Consider the following 23,783-nt stretch of genomic DNA (forward strand, 5'->3'; position numbering starts at 1 on the left):
CAATTACCAGCATTAAGTGATAATTCAGTCAATATCATGTTATTGTCATGAATTGGTTCTCGACGATGACTGTTACACCTCTTTTGCTTCTGTAACTTGTATTTCGCAAAAATGACTTTTGCCCTACCTTTTTTGCTATTCGGACCACTGTGCGACGTGGCAACAACTAAGCTCATGTTGCCAAACTTACCTTATCGTAAGAAGTTTAACTGATAAAGAATGAGTTTACATACCTCTGATGTTATTCTAACAGTCAATCTTCTTTCTTTGTGTATCTACTCCAAAATTAGCTACATTTTAAAAAGTTTTTCGATACACTGATATTTGCGTGAGAGTAAATCTCACAATGTTGCTTGTGTCATGCTTCCCCTTTCGTCATCGGCTACAGTTAAGAGTTGCAAATACTTATATTAATATGCTAGCTGAACATACCAGCTACGCTGGACATACGAACAATTATAAACTGCCGCGCAAGTCAACTCCAAAGTTTAATTTGTTTTTACCACAACCTTTAAAAACGTTTTAAATTCTGTCACTAACCGAATTCACCAAAACCGTTTTTGATTTTAAACAGGCTCGTTTTTCTGCTAAAAACCGGTTCGGTTTTTTTATCAAAAATCGGTTTCAGTTACAAATGCAACAGTTTTTAAATTCCAAACAATTTTCTTTGAAAATTGGAATTGTTTTATAATATTTTTGGTTTTTGAAAAAATCTCTGTCGGTTCTTTTAAAATCCGAAAAACCATTATTTCTTTTCTCACCAGTAGTATGGAATATCGCACATGGTAGTGGGTGGTCCAGAAACCCTCCCTCGTAAACGTCGTTTTAGGCTTCATTTTTTACAAATTTTAACCTTTGTGTTCTCCCACCGCTTCAGTGACTTGTTCAAGCAAATTTTGTTTTGCTTAAAGACTTGAGAAAGGGCAAACGCATTTAAACAGGTTTTACATCATAAAAATAACAATAAAATACATCAAAAAATAGTGTACTGAAAATAAAAATAGCATAGGCTATTAACTTTGATAGTTTTAAAATTGACTGGGTATAACCTTGACAAAAATAATGAAGGAATGAAAAACAAAACTTTCGGCGAGTGTATAGCCCCGGATCTTTCCTGGTCACCTTATTGCTATAAAAATTAACATAGTTTAAATTTTTGTTATTCTACACCTTTCGTAAAGCTCTTGTGATGAGGAGGGAATCTCATAGATTGTGGATGAAATTAAGAAAAATCAGGGCATAAATAAATTCACAGAACAATCAGAGTAAATTTTGAGATGAGACAAACTAATCCTTCGATAATCGAAACGAGAAATAATTTTCCACAATCGAGACGAGACGAGAAAAATTTATTTCTCGTCTCGTGAGCAACACTATTTGGACAGATTGGAGATTGTCACTATTCATCTAGCGACCCCGAAAACTATGAGTTCTACACTAATTTTAATTTTTCATCCCCACCATGTGGATAGGGGCTAAGTTTAGACTTGAACAGCTCCGGGAGAGTTACTATTCATCTTAGTGACCCCCAAACTATGAATTCGACACTAACATCAATCGTTTTCGATTATTTTTACATTTCAACCCACTACCAAGTCGTCATATACTAAAAGCGCGCCCTTCCACTAAAAAGGGAATCAATACGTACGCCAGGAACTTTTTCTTAGGGAGATGTTCAAAATAAAAGAGGGTGTATACACAAAGTAATATATTCGGTAACTCAACTATTAATGATGATAGCTGGTTTCATGGTATCCTCGCTCTCAACGTTCATTTATACGTATCAATTTGCGTTAAAAATTTAAAAAACAACACGCTTAATTATTTCTCGAAAGCAACTGCGGCGCCCAGAAGATAAGGATTAAGCATGTTTATTTTGTTAGTTGTCTTGATCGAAACTCCAAAACAATGAAATCATGTGTTTTAGAAAACCAGACGTGAGCATGTGTTTGCTTCGTATTTTGTAAGGAAACAAATAAATCAGCAAACCTTTTTAATTTTTTTTAATTGATGCAATAAACATATGATACTGATTGATGGAATTGGATTTGAAGATAGAATTGGTTTCGTTTTCTATCCAGGGGGGGGGGGGTGTAAAAAATTAAATGTTAGAAGGGTCTAGAATCTGAAGGGAATGATCAAAAACGCTAAAATTGCTAGGCTGTCTGCTTATTTTTTAAAAATGTCAAATTTCAGCTTTCTAAGTTGAGCGTCTGGTGAGATACTCAGTTTTTTGCAAAAGTTCGTACTCCTCCCCACTCTTCCTTGGTATACTATTATAATTAATGTGATATGATAACATCTCAATTGGGATTGGGGTCTAATATAAACCGAAAATCTTTTCATTCTGCTTTGGCGTTTGGCCATACATAAAATTGGATTACACACACTATCAAGTTATTTAAGGAAAGGTATTGTTATGAATAACTACATAAAGTGACTCGTGTCCTTCACTTCCCACTTGTTCTGCGAATAGAGGCAGCCGTAGGGTCCGTAACCTTGTTGTATGAGACTATATGCACATGTATTTGGTCTAGGAATTAATTCGTGCGGGTGGACAAGAGATGGCGCAACGAACGGAGCGTCCCACAGTTCCGTGTATCCACACATGTGTTGCAAACCCCTGTCATCGCGTATCGTTCGTAGTATAGGGCAGTGGATTAAAGCGTCAACAACACCAGTTTGTAGTTAAGTGAACATGGCGCAATTTGTGCCTGATAAAATGTTTTTGCGGGGTATCCTGCTGCATTGCTTTAACATGCAGAAAAGTGCGACTGAAAGTCATCGTATTTTGGTGGAAGTGTATGGTGACCATGCTCTAGCTGAGCGAACGTGTCAGAAGTGGTTTGCACGGTTTAGAAGTGGTGATTTCGGCTTGGCAGACCAAGAGCGAGCTGGACAGCCAAAAAAATTTCAAGACGAAAAATTGACAGCATTGCTCGAGCAGGATTCGTGTCAAACGCAGGAACAACTTGCAGCAGCATTAGGCGTTGATCAAACAACAGTCTCCAAACGCTTGAAAGCCATGGGAATGATTCAAAAGATGTCACATTGGGTTCCACATGAATTGAAAGACAGAGACGTTGAAAGACGAAAAACCATTTGCGAATTGCTGCTTCAACGACAGAGCAAAAAGGGGTTTTTGCATCGAATTATTACGGGTGATGAGAAGTGGATCCATTACGAGAACCCTAAACGAAAAAAGGCCTGGGTGAAACCAGGTGAACCAGGTCCATCACAACCAAAACGAGATATTCACTGTGCAAAGGTTATGCTGTGCATATGGTGGGATATGAAAGGTGTGGTGTACTATGAGCTGCTGCAACCGGGTGAAACTATGAATGGAGAACGTTATCGACGACAATTAATGCGTTTGAAGCAAGCTCTGGCCAGAACACGACCAGAATGGGAGAACAGACATGATAAACTTATTGTTCAACATGATAACGCTCGCCCACATGTCGCAAAACCGGTCAAAACCTATTTAGAAAATGTCGGATGGGAAGTTTTACCCCACCCGCCGTATTCACCAGACGTTGCTCCTTCGGACTACTACTTGTTCGATTGCATGAACAACGATTTGATTGGACAGCGGTTTACTTCTTCAGAAGATATCGAAACATGGGTCTCTGACTGGATCGCTTCCAAGGATGAGGACTTCTTTCGCCACGGAATCCGTACATTGCCTGACAGATGGGCGAAAGTGGTGGCTAGCGATGGACAATATTTTTCTTAAGGTATTTATGTATTTTGTGTTTGTACTACAGCTTCAATGTGTGCGTACCAACCGCACGAATTAATTCCTAGACCAAATATAAAAGGACAATAGTCTTTCATCCTTTCTGACAGAAAAGTGTACTTTTTGCTACTGGCTACACTGGTTTGACGCGTTTGACGTACTTCCGTTTTATAATCTTCCCAGCGTGAAACAAAGAGTAATTTCCCTGTACTATAATTAAAATGCCTTCGTTGTAAACACTATTAGATCAACCAGTTTTTCCTGTACTTTGATGGATTCGAGGCTCATTGATCTTGGCAAAGTCGGACAACTGCAAGCTCTAGTTAGGTTTATGAGTGATGGGTTAAGTGAAAATAAGGAAACTAGACATTTATGGTAATGAATAAATGTGTAAGGTGTTAGAAACCTGTGAGATAATACCTAAAATGAAGTAGTTTTTCAAGATCATGTTTTGTCAACCCTCTAACATTACCTTACCTTACGTTACCATACAGCTCTACAGCCCTGGGTGGGCTTTGGCTTCATTGACCAGGCACCTCCATTCTTCTTTGTTCTTTGCTTTTCATTTCCAGTTCTTAACTTTCAATATTCTCAGATCCTTGTTTACATCCTCGTACCATCTTTGCTTTGGTCTACCTCTTCTTCTCGTGGAAAATATCTTTTTGTAAACAATCTTAGAACCTTTTAACATTAGTGGTCAGGAATTTATTTGCAGGTATTCTCCGATACTAAATTTTCCCTCTACTACTACATTAATAATAATAATAATAATAATAATAATAATAATAATAATAATAATAATAATAATAATAATAATTTATCGATATTAATAACAATTTATCTCTGTTTCTTTGTAGTGGTGCCCAGAACAACGAAGTTCGTGGTGTGACTCCTGTCTACCTTCGTTGCAGTCAAGGACAGATAGAGTGGTCATACCCGAAAGGCGCCTTAAGAGTTGTTTTGCGTCTGGGTTCGTCGGGCAGAGAATTTCGTGGCTGCATCAAGGCGGCACCAGATTTTGACGGAGCTAGATTGTTTCTCGAAGGCAGAAAATCCTTACATCCTTTATTCCGTAAACAAGATGGCGCTCATCCTCAACTTGCAAGATGCTTTCAAAGTAGGGGAGGGCAGGTAGCAATATACGTAGAAGCAGGACTCATGACTTTAGAGAAACAAGTCGCAGCTTTCAAATATCATCTTCAGCCACTTAGAAAAAATAGTGTATATGATATCTCCGAAGGTAAGAGACATTAAATGTTCTGGTTTGGTAATTGTGTAATTGGTTGATTAGTTACAGTTTAACGTTTCTTTCTAGCACCGAAATACATGAAACTGTACCTAGTGCTTCAAGTGAAATGTAGATTACATTTTTTGTTTTATGTGAAGCGTTTTGCTTCACCGGAGATCGAACCCGAGACAACATACACACAAAAGATGCACATTTATCGTTTGGATGAAGGAACACCTTTAACTGTAGGTAATTTCAGTTTTTTTTTTTTTTATCATCATCGAGAATGTATAGAATGTTCATCCACAAGTGAATGTGTGACACAAACTTAGTAAGAAACCACTGGCAATGAAATACAAATTTTAGCTTCTTTGGCTTTTTGAAGATTTTTTGAGTTTAGCGTCCCTTTCAGCAGCGAGGCTATATGAGACGTGGACCTAATGATTAACGTGGAATCCAAACCACATGAGCTCCCACAGGGAAGCAAACCCGGATCTCCAAAGGCGTGTACGCTAATCACTTAGCCACGAAGGAGCTCTACTTGCCTTTTTGAGTATAGCGGACTAACCATATGACTTCTGTGAAATACAATAGTAAATGTCCCTACACCGGACTTCAATCTCAATCACGTGATACTTCATTGAGAATCGAGCACAGGAATGCGCATGTGCAAGCCATTTAGCCATGAGGTGCTCATCCTATCGATCTAACTAGTAAGACAATCTTCGTAGTTCACTATGCTTACTGAAGTCCAAGCACAAACTATTGGTATATCCCAAAGTGTAGCTAATTCTAGGTATTTTAAGTCGGGAAAAGAGAATTCGGGTGATGTTTCCACCTAAAAATTCGAGCTCAAGTCCTAAGATGTGGGTTTTCTGCAGATTAAGACTTTTGCATGTTAGGACTTGAGTAGTTAGGTGAGTTTGAGTACTAGTTTAGCTACAACTTTAGATGATTTTCAGAATTTCAGAAGTTCGGGGCTTGAGGATGTTCCGTGCATTATCCTAGTTTCTGGAAGTTACTACCACACACGACTGTGACAGTGTACGGTATTTGTTGCCATAATGCGGTTACGGGTGAGCCTAATTCCAACAGTAATATCTATATTACGTTATTAATACAAACATTATTTTCTGTTTTCTTGTCCTTCACTTGTCACATAAAATAAAGGGCGAGTCAAGAAAAGTCTTTGCACACCTTGTCTTCTTTTTTGAAGTATGAGAGGAAAATGAGAAAACTGTTAATGGGAGATGGTAATAAAGAAGGAGCCGCAACTTGTTGGGTACATGGCGACCATGGAATTTTGAATGCAAATTCGAAATTTCACACGAGAAGAAAGCATGTTGTGTATAACACTGGCGTCAGCTCAGGAGTCCAAAGGTATAATTGTTTCTTTCATATTTTGTATAGCTTGCACGTTATGAACACTGAAAAGTCTCGATGTTTCTGACAGAATCTCTTGCTGTTGCAGGTGATCTAAGATACCTCTGACGAAGGAATTGGAGAAAGAAATCGTCTAATATCCGGGAAACGCAGTTCCAAAGACATTATAGAAGACTACAACGGATGGTACGCAGACAGACATACAGTATCAGACAACATGATGGCGTACACGATCGCCAAATTCCGAGTCACTGACACTGTGGATGGTACAGTACGTAGTGGGTGGCCAAGGACTGCCACCAGTGAGGAGAGAACAGGATGGTTCTAACATCATTAGTGAAGATTCCCGAACGCTGTACTCGTTGCCTCTCACTAAACAGTGGCATCAGCCAGTCTTCATTGTTTTGACATTGCATGCAATGTCTGTCATTTTTATAAGCAGCACATGCAACATAAACTAAATGAGGATGAATTCTGCACATGAGCTACGAATCAACGCGAACTGGATCCTTCGTGTACACGTGGGATGTCGATCAACAAAGAGGCCTGTTTCTTTTTAAATAGGGAGGTCAGTCGGCATTATTGTTAGTACTGATGGATCGGAACTGGGTTGGCCGAACAGAGTACTGCAAAGGTAATAATGTGGTGTAGCATATGGCATAGCCGTGTCATTGGTCTACTTTTCATCGACATTGTCTTAACGGCACGATAGTATCTGACATCAAATTACATCAATCAGCGTTGCTACAAGAAGCAGATAGTTAAAAGAATAAGGCCAGACTTCTCGCCTCCTCATCACCAATTTCAGGTCCTTGGCTACAGGCATTACCTTCACACGCCCTAGGACTGCACCTTTCAAACGAAAGTTTTCGTATTATAGTTGCACTTCGCTTAGGGATAGACATCTGTGAATCACACATATGTTCTAAATGTGAAGCATTAGTCAAGCAGAAGGGTCTACATGGTCTGTTTTGCATAAGTAGCTCCGGAAGACATGTGAGACATTCGAACGGGAATGACATTATCTGGAGAGCACTCACATCGGTGGATGTTCCATCTGTTCGTGATTCTGCGTGATGTAACAGATCTGACGGCAAAAGACCAGATGTCATGTCTTCCATGGCATGACACTGGTACCATGGAAGAGGGGAAAGATTCTTCTCTGGAATTTCACCTGCTCTGAGACTTTCGCGTCATCTAATCTTACTCTTTCTTTACCTCGAGAAGGATCTATTCAGCCCGCAGAGAATGCGAGAAAAGAAAAAAAATATAAAGACCTACTCGATAGATACATATTCATGACCGTAGCCATTGAATCGAGCGGCATTTGTGGCCTCGAAAAGCAAAATTTCATCAGTAAATAGGCCAACGTATTACACACGTTACTGATGACAGGCAGGCTACTACTTTTCTGATATATCAGCATAGCAGTTCAGCGAGGCAATATGGCTTCCATTTTAGGTACATTACCTCCTCGCAAATTATTAGAAGAGGTTTTCAATTATATAACTGTGTGTGTGCAAAATTTGCTGTTTTCTCGTATCATTTTTGTTTCTGTATTTTCTACACACCATATTTTATTTATTTATTTTTCATTTCGTAATTTTATCTCGTAATTTTTAAGTGCCTGAATTTATTCGACTAAATTTATCAAATTCCCTCTAAACATAGTATTAAATAATATTGCACAAGATTTACAAATTATAGAAATAAATAGAAATTTGAATATAACGTATCCACAACAATTAGTTTTCCATGTTTGGATGACAAGGCTCGGTTGAATATATGATTGTTTACAACTTTTTAAAATAATAATAATGATCTTAGTGGCACAATAAATAGACTATAGAAATAGAATTAACATAAATATAATGTTAGAAACATAAATAAATAGAAAATATATAAATAAATATATATAAATAAATAAATAGAATAAAATTTATATAAATAAATAAATATAAATAAATAGAATCTCTAGAAATATAAATAAAATTGAGCATATTTGTTTTGGATTGTTACAAGAATTTTGTAAAACCACTTTTACATTAAGAGTGTACTTAACACTTGTAATTATGATATTGTTCCTTGTTTGTGTTATACTAGAGAAGAAATATCTCCTCCAGTTCTCTTACAGGCGGCAACGTACCAAGAACTGACGAAACGTTGCCACGTTGGACCGCAATGGATATACGTTGTATTAAGTTTGCTGAACGAACATCTCCAGAAACGATAGATATGCGTCTGCCTACCTCTCTGATAAAAATCAAGGCTTGTAGAACCCTATGCCCCACTGGTCTCTATGGCTGTTGGAGCAAAAATAAATTTGTCGAGGAGATTGTTGTATTTCATTTCCTTTTCTGCTTCTCTACGTCTAACAACTTCTCAAGCATTCATAACAGTCAATGGTAGGCTTGAATGGGCAAATGTGTCCGAACATATAAAATCCCATACTACTGATTTGCCTCTCATCCAAGGTATTAATGCCATGCCGTGAGGTCGTTTACCATCAGAACGACAGCAGCCTAACGGTTCACGAATGGAAGGAATTCCTTCCGTTGTGAGGGCTCACAAAATGATGTCATTAACAGATGAATGTCTGGTGTTCCTGCCAGTGCTCTACATACATGAGCGGCCATGCAGGCCGCGTTGGGTAACTTGATCACCGCAAGCTGGACAACGATGTGGCTCACAAACATTTGAACCTAGGCTTAAGGCTACTGCGATTCGAAAAGTTTCATCCATTAAACATGTGAAGACCTAATTGGGGGGAAGGTAACTCATTTAACCATGCCCCATCATGGGGAATGACGCAGCAAGAAGTCTAGCTTTATCCTCTGGAACAACAACAGATTGTAAAAGAAGTTCATGAAAATGTGCTGCTATTGGTGTGTACCAAGGTGCCTGAAAACCTCTTTTGCTAATTTCTGGAAGGTCCGTATCTGTTATATTTATCCATTTACTTGAGCCTTCTTGAACTATTTCATCTGGGTCCAGGTAGTAACCTTGTGGAAGGAGAGCCTCGATTAAACGAAGAGATCCGTGGTAGGACGCTTAAAAGGTAGGGATCGCCATATCAACGGTTCGTCAAATACGAAGACCTCCTAATGCAACAGGTAAGGATGCTTGCATCCAAGAGTCGTCATTCAAGGAGCAGTTCAAAATTGACTTCAGACCCATTTTAAGGATAAGATCATATTTCTCCAGTAGTGGAGTCTCATTCCAAGATGGAAAGCATCTTAAGAAGTAGTTTAAACGAGGGATCGACAAAGAGGCACGTAGAAGAAAGAAAGCTGCATGAACAGAAATCGAGGCGAGAAGAGACAAAAAATATTCTAACTTCGATATTTTGCTTAACAGGACATTGGTAAATGCTTCCTTTGTGAGAGCGGCGCCTAGAAGACAAGCATCCTGGTTGGTTAGGAGACGTATTCCTGGGGCAGCTTCGTCAATTTTTTTAAATAATAGTTCGAACTTGGCTTCATCTGACCCAAGAAATCCAGCTTCACATTTTGAAAAATTCAAATGTAGGCCAAGTGCAGATGCCTTCTCATTTATTTGTGCTAGAGTTGAAAGAACTACATCAGATTCATCAGCGATAGTCCCATCATCCAAATTCCAGATGTTTAATTCAGTGTTGATTGATTTCACTAAGGAATGAATGATTATAGCAAAGAGTGCTGAGCCCAGGGGATCGCCTTGTTGTACTCCTCTCTGGGATGAAATAGTGTCTTCACGTAAGAATAGATCACTGGATTGAGAGTAACATTGGTAAACAGATGGATAGATTGAAGGAAATTCATTCAACACTGTAGTGAGCATAGAGTCCCGGCGAAGCTCGTTAAATGCGTTGCGAATATCCAGCTTTAAGATAGTCTTAGGAGCATTGTGAATGGAAGAAAAATAAACTCGGGTTGCATGTACAGCTGCTTCGGCTCCGTTGGGAATACAAACACCAAGTTGATGGGGGAACAAAAAGTTCTTAAAATGCTCCCGTATTCTGAAGCATATAATTTTGGCCGATATTCTGCACCAGACATTACCAACTGCGATAGGTCTAATTCCACCACATTTCTTTTTAAGAGCAGTAAGTTTGGCTCCGAAAAACAATGACCGAACTTCTAAGGGAACTTTTCCTGAAATAATTAAATTGAGTAGATCGCATAATGATTTTACGAGCTTTTCCTTCGATTCAAGTACTTGACAGGATAGGAGATCTTTGAGAATCGAAAGGCGAAAACCATCAAGACCTCCCGCGTTACCAGATGGAAAAGAATTAATAGCTACCTTAACTTCATTAATAACTTCCTTGACAGCTCTTTGGGTCTTCAGGAAGATTCGGTAAAAATAAATTCACCAGAGTGGGCTGGATGCTTCTCCAATAGCGTCTCAAACACAGAAATGTCGGGGGTTGCAACAGTATCATCTGACATTAATAGACGGACTGCTCCATGGATGTCACTATCTGCAAGTTTGTTTTCTACAATCTTAAGATTGATTCTGTTTTGGAAGAGATTTCCTGATCTTTGTTGGATGCCAGGTTAAGGCGTCAATACCTACATCACACCAAAGACGAACTCTCTGTTTTACCCAGGAGGTAAGATTTTAACATTTTCTGATTTTTGGGAACAGTTAGTGCAACTAATGGAAATAGAAACAAGTTGATCGTATCTTTTTCGTCGTTTGAAGTAGTTACTTGAAGTAACACATCTGCAAGTGCATCAGCAACTGCAGCTCGAGCACCTCAAGGGACACGCTTTAAAATATGTGTTGAGGACCTTAACCATATTAACATTTTGCCCGAGTTAGACAACGTCAACTTTTGTGTGTCTTTATTGCGGTTAGAGATGCTAGTACTTCTAGTTTTATGATCAGGATAGCTATTATTATCGATGTGACAACAGTCTTCGTCCCTATTTATAACCTGATGCTTTTTACCTATGCGTATAGCTAATCCTCTGGAATTCGCATAATGTTTTCCACAGTGAAGACATGGTAACACATTCGTAGATTTAGTACTAGTAGATAAATGGCCATTACTAGGCCTGCTAATGTTGGCAATTGAATCATTCTTAGGGGTATTAGATTTACCTGATTCGGCTGATTCAACCGATGGAACACTTGTACCGTCACTTAATGATTCCATTAGTTCGTTTTGTATTTTTGTATTCAATATATTTAAAATACTGTTCAAAACTCTTCATTGTTGAAAGTTGCTAACTTACTAGTCATAACGTTCCGTTAATCCAAGATAGTTTATGGAGTATTATTTATTTATTTATTTATTTTTACCTTCTGTGTTTTTCTTTTCTATCTTTCATAATTAATACATAATTTTGTATATCGGGAGATGCCAACGCCAAAAGAAAAATCATACCGTACTTTCAAGTAGATAATTCTACGTAATATTTTTCATCATCTCTATAATAATTGTTAAAATCAAATTGAGTACATAGCGTTCAACTTGCTAGGCTATGTACTCATTCATAATTATTAGAATTCATAATTATTAGATTCTTTGTCACAGTGTAAAAAAATTCTCAATTTGTAATACACACTATATACAACACATATTGCACATTAAAATAATATCAGTTATATGATGATGATAAAAAAATTATAACAATGTAACAATTTTAATTAATCGTCTAAGATAAGAGGCAAATTCAAAATTTAATAGTTTTGTTAATTAATTAGGCCCAGTTAGAGCCAGTATAAATTAAAATATAACATAACATTGTTCTTCCGATTCGGGCGAAGCTAACCTAAAATTGAAAAATATGATTCCTATTATCATGATACAGAACAAAGATCACAATAAACCATAACGAAAATTAAAGGAAAAACAAACAAACAATAATTAATATCACATTAAAATTATACAATGAGAAAATTATTTTACTAAGAATTAACAAAGAAGATCAACGTTATCTATGTTAACTTCGGATAAACCCTTCTGAGGAACTAAAATTTTAACAATTTGTATTAATGAGAATTTGAAGTATTATCTTTAGTTTCTATATTCGTGATTAGGTGTTAAGTTAAAGTATTACGGTGCGATGTGTCGATTAAATTACATTGTACCGTACACTCTTGTATCGAACTATGAGGAGAATTCAATTCATTCCTTGTTTGTCTCCTATTGTAGAAATTCCTGCCACTTATCCGATTTCAGTTGCTACGAAATCTGGTAACATCAGTTGGATTAGGGTGATTGTACCCATTGTTCTTGAAAGCCGAATTACTCTTGGAATTAGGTTCGGTTAAATTGCCTTTTGCATTACAGCTATCTTATCGTATATTTATGTTGTGTACAGGCACTTGATTATATATAATCTTTACTATTAACATTATTACGTGCATTCTTATTTGCACGATGTTGGATTTTCAAAATTTTGAACTATTAACAATAAATGATTAAAACTCATACATCAGAGTGGCCACTCACCTGGAAAACCGGGAAAAGTCAGGGAAATTTTTAATTCTTGAAAAGTCAGGGAATTTTGATGAAAAACCGGGAATTTTTACTCGGGGGAAAATTTATGTTCTGCTGTATTCCTAGCCATTTAGCCGGTTTATTTATATACAAAATAGCTTTGGTCGCTGGGGGCTTCGCTCCCAGATCTCTCCTTCGTTCCAGGTTTCGTTTATCTAGCTCTGCTGTTTGGGCTGCGCATACTTTCTTCATATTCTTTTGTCATTTAGTGCTGCCCATGAATTGAGCTGGAGCGAAATCAGGGCCATTTTGTAATTAACACACTTGTTTTGTTCGATGGCTGCCCGATTTCCAGAATTCGCTCGGGGCTGCGCCCCTGCATCCCATTTTGGTAGTCACGTGATTAATATAAAGGCTGAACGGCAGTTGAGTATTTCTGCCGGAAGAGTTCCGAATGTGTATCGAATTTTGGTTAATGCGTGTATTTCTATGTGGAATCAAAAACTGTGTGGATTCCACATGCATTTGTACTCAGTGGCGGCAGTACTTTTTGCGACACACGATTAATTGGTTATGCTTTTTACAGATATTTGACCTTTTGACCACCAATTTGAAGTAATGGCATTCCTCTCCCCCTAGTTTTTACACCCAATTCCGCTACTGCATGTACTACTGTTCAAAAAAAAAAAAAAAAAAAAAAAAACAGCTACAAACAAAATTTTCTGATTTCTTAAAAGCACATTTTATTAGTGCCCATTTACTTCAGTTCCGTTGTTTTGTTACACAATATTTCCTATGTCGACCTGTTCCCCGGTTGCATAACCACCGCACGCCACCGCTGGCACGACAAAACCTTTGGGACCCGGGCCTACCTAAAGTTGTTAATGCCGGCTTTCTAGACCGAAGTCCGCTACTTCTTAATACAGGTAGCTCCATAATTGTCCTCTCCATACTCTCTGGGCCAACACCAAAACTTTTGAGTGTCCACAGGAAATCGAACCCGGGACTACGTGCATCGTACGCACACGCGCTAACCATCCGGTTCAGTATATATATATATATATATATATATATATATCAGTGGCGGCTAATGTTAGTGTTGCAGCATTGCGCAACGACCAAAGTACTTCAAGAAAAAATATTATTATCAATAGTAGTAAAGAACAGAAAAAATACTTTTTAATACTTGCATATATACACTTTAAATAACATATTTTTTACATCTGTAACTGTCCGTTCCGTTAATCCGTTTTAAAAAGCGAAAAATAATCCGTCACAGAGTCTCTAAGTTATATTGTGTTGCAGCGCGCATACAACGACCAGATTCCTTCAGCGCGGCAATTGGAGCAAATGTTAAGTCTCCTTTCCCCTATCTCAGAAGTTAAAGGGACTGGTCGTTGCAGTGATTCTGCAACACAGCACGGTTTCCAGTGAACGAGAAGGTTTTTCACTTAAATAAGATTTCTGAATTTTCTTTCACTAGCAATTAACAAAGAGAATTTGTTTTTATGCATTCATATTTTTAAATTGCGGGACCATACTGAAGCAAATCAATATAATGACAATTAAAAAAAGTGATTGCAGAATTACAAAATAAGAAGGAAAATACCTAGTAGAGGAGAAAACAAATTAAAGTAGACCCGCATTTACAAGTTATTTCTTAGCTTATATTAATAATGAAGGCTTCTTCTACAGCAATTTGTGAATCAAATATTAATAAGTCAGTATGTAGAATCGCTCCCGCCCTCCTCCCTCTGTGGATAGTATTTTAGTATAAACATATTTCTTTTATAAAATAAGTATTTTTTATACTCTTGATAATTTCTACATAAAACTGTATGATGGGGAACGCCACATTGAATTTGGGACTAGTTAGCAATGCTCAGGGGCGTAGCCACGAGGAGGGTCCGCCGGGTCCGGACATCCCAAAAATTTCGAAACTTGACTAACATTTGTAGACTTTCTTAACGAACTGTACTTGTTTAACAGAGAAACGATTGATGTATACCAAATATTTTATTTTACGCTTCATCATGTACTCTTCTTTTCTTATAAAAATAATCGTTCTTTCATTTTATCTAAAACATAGATGACAGTAAGTAAGAATTACTTATCGTCTTTTCGGGTGCAGTATAAGACAGGTTCCATATTATGTAGACGTATTGGACCTCCCTCAAATACTTTGGACCCCTCCCAGTTAACATTTCTGGGTGTAGAACTGGCAGTGCTGTTTGTTTTAATATTATTTGATTTTTGGCTTCTGTTACATGCTGATCCTTCATCTGGCGGGTTTCGAGGTTTCCTTTCCAGAACATATCACATTGGTAAGCATTGTTTCACCTCATGTGGAAGTATATTGTGTTCATCGTGCATTGCGTAACAACCAAGACGGATGATTTGGAATGTAGTTTTTTTTTTTACGCGCATGTGTGTGTGTGTTGATGTTTGAATATGTGACATTCGGAATTCATATACCAGTACCTATTTTGTATCAGCTGTTTGGTTTTTAATTATTAGGTTTAATTTTATTGTGTGTGCTTTAATTCTGTAAATAACCTACAGATTCTGAATGAATTGTATACCATGACCAGTGACGACGCCAGAGGGGGGTCAAAGGGGGGGCGAGCGCCCCCCTAGTAGCTACTTCTGCCCCCTGACTGCCACCTAGACTGCCCCCCAGACTCCTACAATCCTTAAACATTCTACATTTTCTCAGTATCATAACCAATCTCATTGTCAAATTGCAGTCTACTTTCCATTCATTTACTATGTGGCAAATTAGTCCTCAAGCTTTCTTCTTTGAGCGTTAGTGTATGCACGCATATTTCTGTTTTCTAATTTAGCGCCTTTTGAGGTAAATTTTAGTTATACTTCTTTCTTATGATTTTTAATTATTGTGCCTAGCGAATAATAGTAGATTTGATCGACTTGTTTTCTTCTCATTGGATCAACTTTGATTGGAAACAAAAGAGAGGTAAAACCAGTTACGTAACTTGTTTGTATTTATCCAGGTTTGAAGTTTTCAGTTTCATATTTTGTTTTATTTAATGGTTCTATACTTCTTTTTTCTGAAACATTATTCTCGGCTTGCAATATTCAGAGGATGTGCTTATAACAGTTTAGTTTGCAACTACCAGGGCTTAATTTTTTGAAGGGGATAAAAAGAGTTGTCTTTTCCCTTCCTGCAAATGATAATACCGTAATAAATTTATGGAATTAAATTGATTCCCAATAAAACGTATTGTCAGAGTGCTGATCTTTCGTTAGTAATTGGTATATACTAGTGCTCCCTTACTTATTTTGTTTCAAAGTACTGACGTGACGTTACCATATTGACTAGGAACTGCTGAAAAATTCGTAGCCCAAATCAGAAGGAGTGCACGGAGAATGGTGAAGTTTTACCTCTTCTACATTTCCCCCAAGAGTCAATATACTACCTCGTACAGTGCTCCAGTTTTTGCAGAAAAGTTTAAAAATCTGAGGATTTCCTCGCACCACTGTTCGTAGCACTATCCCTATCAGATCTAAAATGGCGTCCTTTCAAGTGTTATTTAAGTTTGGGAAATAAGTACACGTAATAGACGGAGCTAAATCTGCGGAATAAGAATGATGATCTAGACATTGAAATCCTAGATTATGCAATGTCAGTTGTGTTCGCAGGGGCTTGATGGACAGGTGCATTCTCCCGAAGGAACAGAATTCTTTTCTTTTCGTTTTCCGCGGCGTTGAACTTCCAATTTTTCTTTCAGTTTTGTAAGTAATGTAGAGATTCTGGATTAAATATCTGACCGTTGCGGAGGTAGCCTATGAGTACGACTCCATACTTATCCCAGAAGAATATTGCAAACAGTTTCTCAACCTACTTCTGTGTCGTGAACTTCTTGGGGCGAGGGAGAAATGAGTGCTACTACTCCATTGACTGTTATTTCGTTTCAGGATCATAGTGGCACAACCATATTTCGTCCATGGTTACTATTCGTGAGCGAAATTGAACAGCATTACAGTCAAATTGGAAGAATACTTCTCTTAATGCCGTCACTCTTTTATTCTCCTGACAGATTTTTTGGGAACCCATTATGCCGAGAACTTGCGCATACAGAAACCATTCTGAATTATGCTACCGACGAGTTCGAAAGAAATGCTAAGAATCTCTGACACAAGGTTTGCTGAGAAGGTAAAAACTGAGAAAGCGGGGTGCAGCCAAACCTCAGACTATAATAAGTATATCATGAGTTTACTATACACTTTAAAAACTATATAAATAATAGCTTAAATTATTTTTGTCACTTAAAAACTGGAGTGGCCTAGGCCCTCCGGCTCCGGGCTATATTCACCACTGGCTGAAATGCTGCAATTTTCAAGAATAATGTCACAAATTGTATCCATGATTTCGGAAAGGGTCATTGCTTTTAATCATCCTGGATGTAAAGCATAATTTGTTGAGAAATCGCCACGTTTATACTAAATCACTTACTTCTTCATCACTGTAAATAACAGAGGAGAGTCCCGTGGTGTTCCACTGATTTCCTAATTAATTTACTTCGGTGACTTTCCTTGGTGGAACAAAAATGTTATAACAGTTAGGATGTTCGTGAAATTTTGCTGTTTGGGCACACATAATCACTTCAGAGGCCTGAGAAACAATAAGAATTTCATTATCAATATGAAAATTTGTATTTGTACATACAGAGATATGTTTTTCTAAACTACGGTTTCATTTTTCTACCTAGTACCTACACCCCTTCTGGATTGGACTACGACATTTTCAGCAGCTCCTCGTAAATTATCCCTCTCTCTCTCTCTCTCTCTCTCTCTATATATATATATATATATATATATATATATATAGTACTATATAAAGAGAGAGAGTCGTAGCATATAGTACTAGACGAATGTGTCACTTGTAGCATACGCGAAAGTAATTCAATTTATGTTCAGGCTTCAAAAGTTTCTTTGAAAAATATTTCATGTGCAGACGTTACTTATTTGTTAGTTACAAATTTTACTTGAAATAAGTTTAATTTATAATCATATCGGTCTAATATGAAAACAGCAACGAAATACACAATGTAATGTAAAAGAAAACAAACGTAATAAATATGTCATTTTTAGTATGGCAAATACCCGCCCCCCCCGAAAATGTATCTGCCCCTCCTTTGCCCCCCTAAGAACTTAAAGCTGGCGTCGTCGCTGACCATGACTTCTGTAAATAACTTACAAAAAACATTGACCAGGTTTCAACTGAGGAAAAATTTGCAATTAAGGCTTAGACAAAACAAGCAAAGGGCAATTCAGGAGAGTGTTCGAAAAAAAAAAATCCAGTTTAAATTTACAGGATATCGTATGGCAGTAGTGTTGTTTGCACCAGATACATTTCCTCAATTTATTTTAAATTTTCCTGGATATACTGTGAATAAAGTGTGTTCAATGTACATTTTTTATAACACTAATCTCTGCTACGAACTCTCTTCAGTCACCGCTGAAGAGGAATTCGGATCACTGTCAGGGACTGAGTTTGCTAGAATGAATCGTATCTAAAATCGTATCAATAATCTAAAAAAATATTTAGTGAATCTACAAAGCTTCTGAAATTAATATTAACTGTACCGATGGCGTCAGCAAAAGACGAAAATTGTTTCCCACATGAGAAAGAATTGACACTTTCAATGACTTGAATGTCCCAGGAAAGGTTATCACCATTGGTTATGCTTTCCATCGAAAAAGACCTGACAATAAGAATACCAGAGTTCAACCAGAATGTATTAGACAGATTTGTTCCAATCAAAGACAGAAGAATGAACTTACTAATTAATTAAGGTGATTAATCGGATAAAATATTCTGCATTTTTTATTTTTTTAAACAGAATTTTATTTACTTTAACATGTCACATAGCATTTGCATCTAAAGTTATGCTGATTAGTCAATGAGTCAGCTTTATATCTTCTGTCTCTCATCGTTCGTATTGCAACACCCGAAACCACAATCCACCGACCGCCACTGATATATATACGTACGTGAGCTACGCCGCATCAATGTGTGTTTGTGTGAAATTGTGTGGTATTTAAACGTGCTACGCGTGTATTTTGGACCTTGTGATCCGGCAGCTGGATTTAAGAGATTGAGGATTAAGGAGGTAAGTAAAGATGGATCATGCATATGCAGTTATTAAAAAATATATGAAGCATTAAGAGTTATTTCAGAATACATACGAATCACGATTGTGCTGTTGTATGTTTGCGTGTGAGAGGTGGATCACACGTCGTGTGGCTTGTAACAACAGCGAAATTATAAATTTACAGTAGAGCGTCGATTATCCGAACGTCGGTCAACCGAACGACCGCTTAACCGAACTGTGTACTCGCTCGCACCTGTTACTCTCCCACCCTACCGTCCATCATCCCCCTCACTCCCAAACCAAGTTTCCCACAGTAGTCGCCGCACTGAGCCACCGCTGGCGGAACATTGCTTCTAATGGGGCCTTCATAAGGCGCTGCTGACCGGCCAAGCCGCCAGTCGCTGTGTTTCAACAATCAGCACACTTCTGTCGGTTTGGCACTGGCTGTAGAAGCAGCGGCAGTATCAAAGCTGTTCACAGCAACAACTGCGCCAGCTTAGAGTTTAGGCGTGCCGCTCCGCGCATGGCAAATAAACATGTTCAGTTCGATTATCCGAACAAACCAGTTTTCCGAACACCCATGTCCCCCAATTACTTCGGATAATCGACGCTCTACTGTATCTATTTTTATTTATCTTTTATTTTTATTTATTTATTTATTTATTTTGTTTGTGTTCAGCTTTGTGAGTACTTTGAATTGTTAGTAATGAAAACACGTAACTTTATAGAGCCACAGAGGTGTGCCTACTAAATTTTTGTGATACACTGTTTGCAATAAGGATGTAGATAGGCCTAACTATTCTTTCATGTAGGCCTGTGTGACCATTAAAGACGGTATCTTTTAGTTACGTGCTAGGGGGTTGGGTATTCCTCACGATATTTATGACCATGGGCGTCCACAGAGGGGGTCGAAGGGTCAGTCGACCACTCTGGAAAATTGCATAGGTTAATAATAATTTCTATAATAGGAAGTTATGCTTTCAAATTAAAAGTTTATACTTATTAAGGAAGCTTGTATTCTTCACCCTCCCTGCGAAACTTTCTGTGGACGCCTTTGTTCGTGACTGATGTATAGTACTGTTCAATTACAACATAGTGAAATATATGCAGAGCTAGTGATGACGGATTCGTAGCATGGAAATTTCATATTTCCATGAAAAATAGTCAAAGGTCCACAGAATACGTATGCAAAATTTCAATATGATACCATGAAAACTAAGGTCGCAAAAAAATCGTGAAAATTTCTTAAAGAAAAAAATGCGATTTTACGCTTCCGCGCCCCCCTCCCCCCGTTTTGCGCTGCCAAGTTGACGGTCTGCGAAAAACCCGTGAGAGCAGTGTTGAATTTAGAAACTTTTCTCCGGGGGGGAAGGGATAATGCTGGATGGATATGTTGGAGAAAATCATACCAGTATTAATATCTTGTGAATTTTCTCGTGTGTCTTCGGGGGGAGGGATTTTTTTTTTATCTCCGGGGGAAATGTCCCCCGGGGCACCCCTGATGCTCATTCTGTGAATGAACAATAAGAGTTGAGTTGAGTTGATTTTAGTTTAGCGTCCCTTTCAGCAGCGTGGCTATATGAGACGTGGACCTACTGATTAACGTGGAATCCGAACCACATGAACTCCCGCCGGGAATCGAACCCGGGTCTCCCACGCCAAAGGCGCGTACGCTAACCGCTTAGCCACGGAGGAGCTCAATGAACAATAAGAGAAACCAGCTTATTGCTCGTGTGTGAGCTGTATAAGAGTTTTAAAACAACACTATGAAATAAAAGTATACTAACAATTTGTAAAGGCCTGTACGTCAGTATAATAGGCCTAATTTCAAATATAAAATATCTTTATTTTAAACGATTTCGGTCTAAATTCAGTACATCTGCACATAACTACTCATTTCTAATTCAATATGGTTATATTTTAATTCATTTTACATTATAAAATAATATTTAACTGGAAGTTTCAATTTACTGTTTTCAACAATGGAATTATTGCTTGTCAACAATATATGTTGTTAGATCAAAGGAATGCCGAAATTAATAACCAATCAGAAACGAGTTCTTTGTCTGCTGTATTTTTGTGACATTCATTTGTGACGTCAAAGAACGTTATCATAACCTTGTAGTGCAGTATGACAGAGGTTGCTAATAAGCACAGCTGGTGAAGGCAGTGTATATTTGTTGTTAAATCCGGAGAAATATGTGATTGCAAATTAACGAATAAAGTCGTAGCAGAAACAAGAAAGCTCTCTGTGGGTGGTTTCGGCAATGCCCGAACACTCGTATCCCCTTACTAGTGACATTGTAAGTAAATGTGTATCCACCAACGTTGCCATAGTTTTAGTTTCTGTTATACTCTGATTTATGACTTACACCTGTGGGTTTAAGAGGTCACTTTCCTCTCTTTCTCTTTCCCCCTTGCCGTGGGTTTGGGATTCCACTTTGCTCTTTTCTCCCCTTCGCCAACGAAAGGTACATGCTCTATTTTGTGTTAATGCTAGTATATATATATAAAATATTTTTAAGTACACGACCACATCGCATATAATGCAAGAAAATTAATTAAGACGACCTATGCTTTGGTGTAGAATTTTATAAAATAATCGATGTAATACGCGTATAATGTAATTATGTAATAAAGTAATTGAATATAATATAATAAAATGCAAAATATAATTAAAATACATTATTCATAAATTTCTGATCTCATGTTGCCCAGTGGCGTAGGGAAGGGGAGGCAGCCCCCCGAAAGAGGTCCGACAATGTACTTTGGTACTTTGATGTTTGTAATTTTTTATATATTTTATGTTTATATATTTTCTTGTTTGTAATTCCTCTATATGTACCTATAACAGCACTTGTCCGCCCCCAAACACACATCCTGGCTACGCTACTGATGTTTTAAGTTTTACATCCCACGCTTATGCCGGTTAGGCTAAAGGAGACGGTGAAGATTAGAAATGCATGAAATGGTGGAATGAAGAAAGTGGGAGGAAACGGGAGAACCCCGAGAAAACCCACGAGCACGGTGTTTGTCCACCACAAAGTCCACACGGCGCGAGCTGGGATCGAACCAGGGACCCCGAGCACCGGAAGTGAACGCTCTACCAAATGATTTATGAAACACGAAAAGAAATTCGTTAGAGTAGTTTTTGAGAATATCACAAATTTTGATTTTCATCTTTCAGTAAACTACTCGTAGTTTTAGAGGTGTTAAGAAAATTCGAAAATGACGCTAGAGAATCTTGTAAAAACCTTAAGTTTAAAATTATGTCTCGATACACTGAACCGTAGATATGCCCTCTAGGCAACCGAACATATTTTCACTGGGACGAACAGAACTCCGTTTTGAGACATGTAGGGATCATCCAACGTACAAATCCGTTTAAATCTAGATTTTTTTCATGATTGCTATACTTTCTTATTTCCTATCGTTACTCGAAAGTGAAAAGAAAAATTTGTAAAGAAGACAATCGAGACTATCTTTTCATCATCACGAGAAAACTGCTAAACCGTTTGGAAAGAATTTTGGAACATTAGCACTTGGCTCAAACTGGAATTTCCAGGTCTTTTTCATTATAATGAGTATCCTAAGAGTTATTTGTCCTCCACACTCAAAATGATGTTATTTGTCATCATCATGAGGAAAACGGATAGATTGTTTCAAATGGATTTTGCAATATAGGTAAGAGTTGACTGGAGTCGGATTCCTTTCATGTCACTTTCATTAAAGGCGTATCCTAGGGGGAAAGGGTTCAAATATAGAATATGTCAAAAGCTGTTAAACAGTTTAAAATCAATTTTGAAAATAGCACTTGGGTCGCCTCATCATCATCATCATCATAGGTATTCTGCCTTTATTGGCAGGTCACTTGCCGCAGCTGAGAAGCTTCCATGCTCCACGGTCCTCCGCTAACCTTTTCGTCTTCGCGTATGATCTTTCTGTTTTAATATCATCCATTAATTGTAGTCTCCTTCGCCCCCTCCCTCGCTTTCCCGCCACCATACCCTCTAGGACGTCCCTCATAATACAATATCTTCTTAGGCAATGTCCCAACCAGTTTCTCTTCCTCTTCCTAATAATATCTAAAAGTGTTCTTTTCTCACCCACCATTTCTAACACTCTCTCATTCGTTTTCCGCTCGACCCAACTAATTCTTTCCATTCTTCTCCACACCCACATTTCGAAGGCTTCCAGTCGATTTTCGTCACCTTTACGTAATGTCCACGTTTCCGCCCCATAGAGTACAACACTCCACACGAAGCATTTTATGAGTCTTTTTCTCAACTCTTTGTTCAAGATCCCACAAAACAGACTTTTCTTTCTTTTAAAGGCTTCTTTCGCCATTCCTATCCTTGCTTTTATTTCACGTTCGCATTTCATGTCATTACTAAGAACACTACCCAGGTATCGAAAACTATTCACTTGTTCTATTTTCTCCCCTCCTACTTTTATATTTGACACAGACGCCTTCGTTCCAATCACCATGGCTTTTGTCTTTCTAACATTTATTTTCATCCCATATTCTTCAAAGCCCTTTCTCATTTTTTCTAACATTTTATTGATTTTCTTTTCAGATTCTGCAACAAGCGCCATATCGTCTGCAAATCTTATACATCTAATCATTCTACCTCCTACCGAAATGCCATCATCATCATCAGGGGCGGATCCAGGACCGACTTCTGGGGGGGCGGTGAGTTGTCATACTGCTACTTTTAAGAGCTCCAAACTTTGGGATGGGTTTTATTTGTATATATAAAATAAGAGTTTCCTCTTCTGGGGGGGAGTAGTAGTCCCCCCCGTATGGCGAACTGAGTCAGCAAAAATTTTGTGACGTCATAGGTCAAAGGTCAATGACCTTGGCCCGGGGTCAATGACCTAGGG

The 23,783-nt window shown here is 37.9% G+C and overlaps 1 protein-coding gene across 2 annotated transcripts in view; it reads left to right on the forward strand.

Annotated features, from left to right (window-relative positions):
* Positions 1–23,783, forward strand: part of LOC145664466 (meteorin-like protein) — a 389,001-nt gene that overhangs the window by 226,766 nt on the left and 138,452 nt on the right. For both annotated transcript variants that reach the window (XM_081731166.1, XM_081731168.1), the window contains exon 2: positions 4,597–4,979. In XM_081731166.1, coding sequence (XP_081587292.1) covers positions 4,597–4,979 — 383 coding nt within the window. The remainder of the gene's footprint in view (positions 1–4,596; positions 4,980–23,783) is intronic.

This window comes from Thermobia domestica, chromosome 11 (assembly GCF_964235325.1).
Source record: "Thermobia domestica chromosome 11, izTheDome1.hap1.1, whole genome shotgun sequence".
NCBI classification, from domain to species: domain Eukaryota; kingdom Metazoa; phylum Arthropoda; class Insecta; order Zygentoma; family Lepismatidae; genus Thermobia; species Thermobia domestica.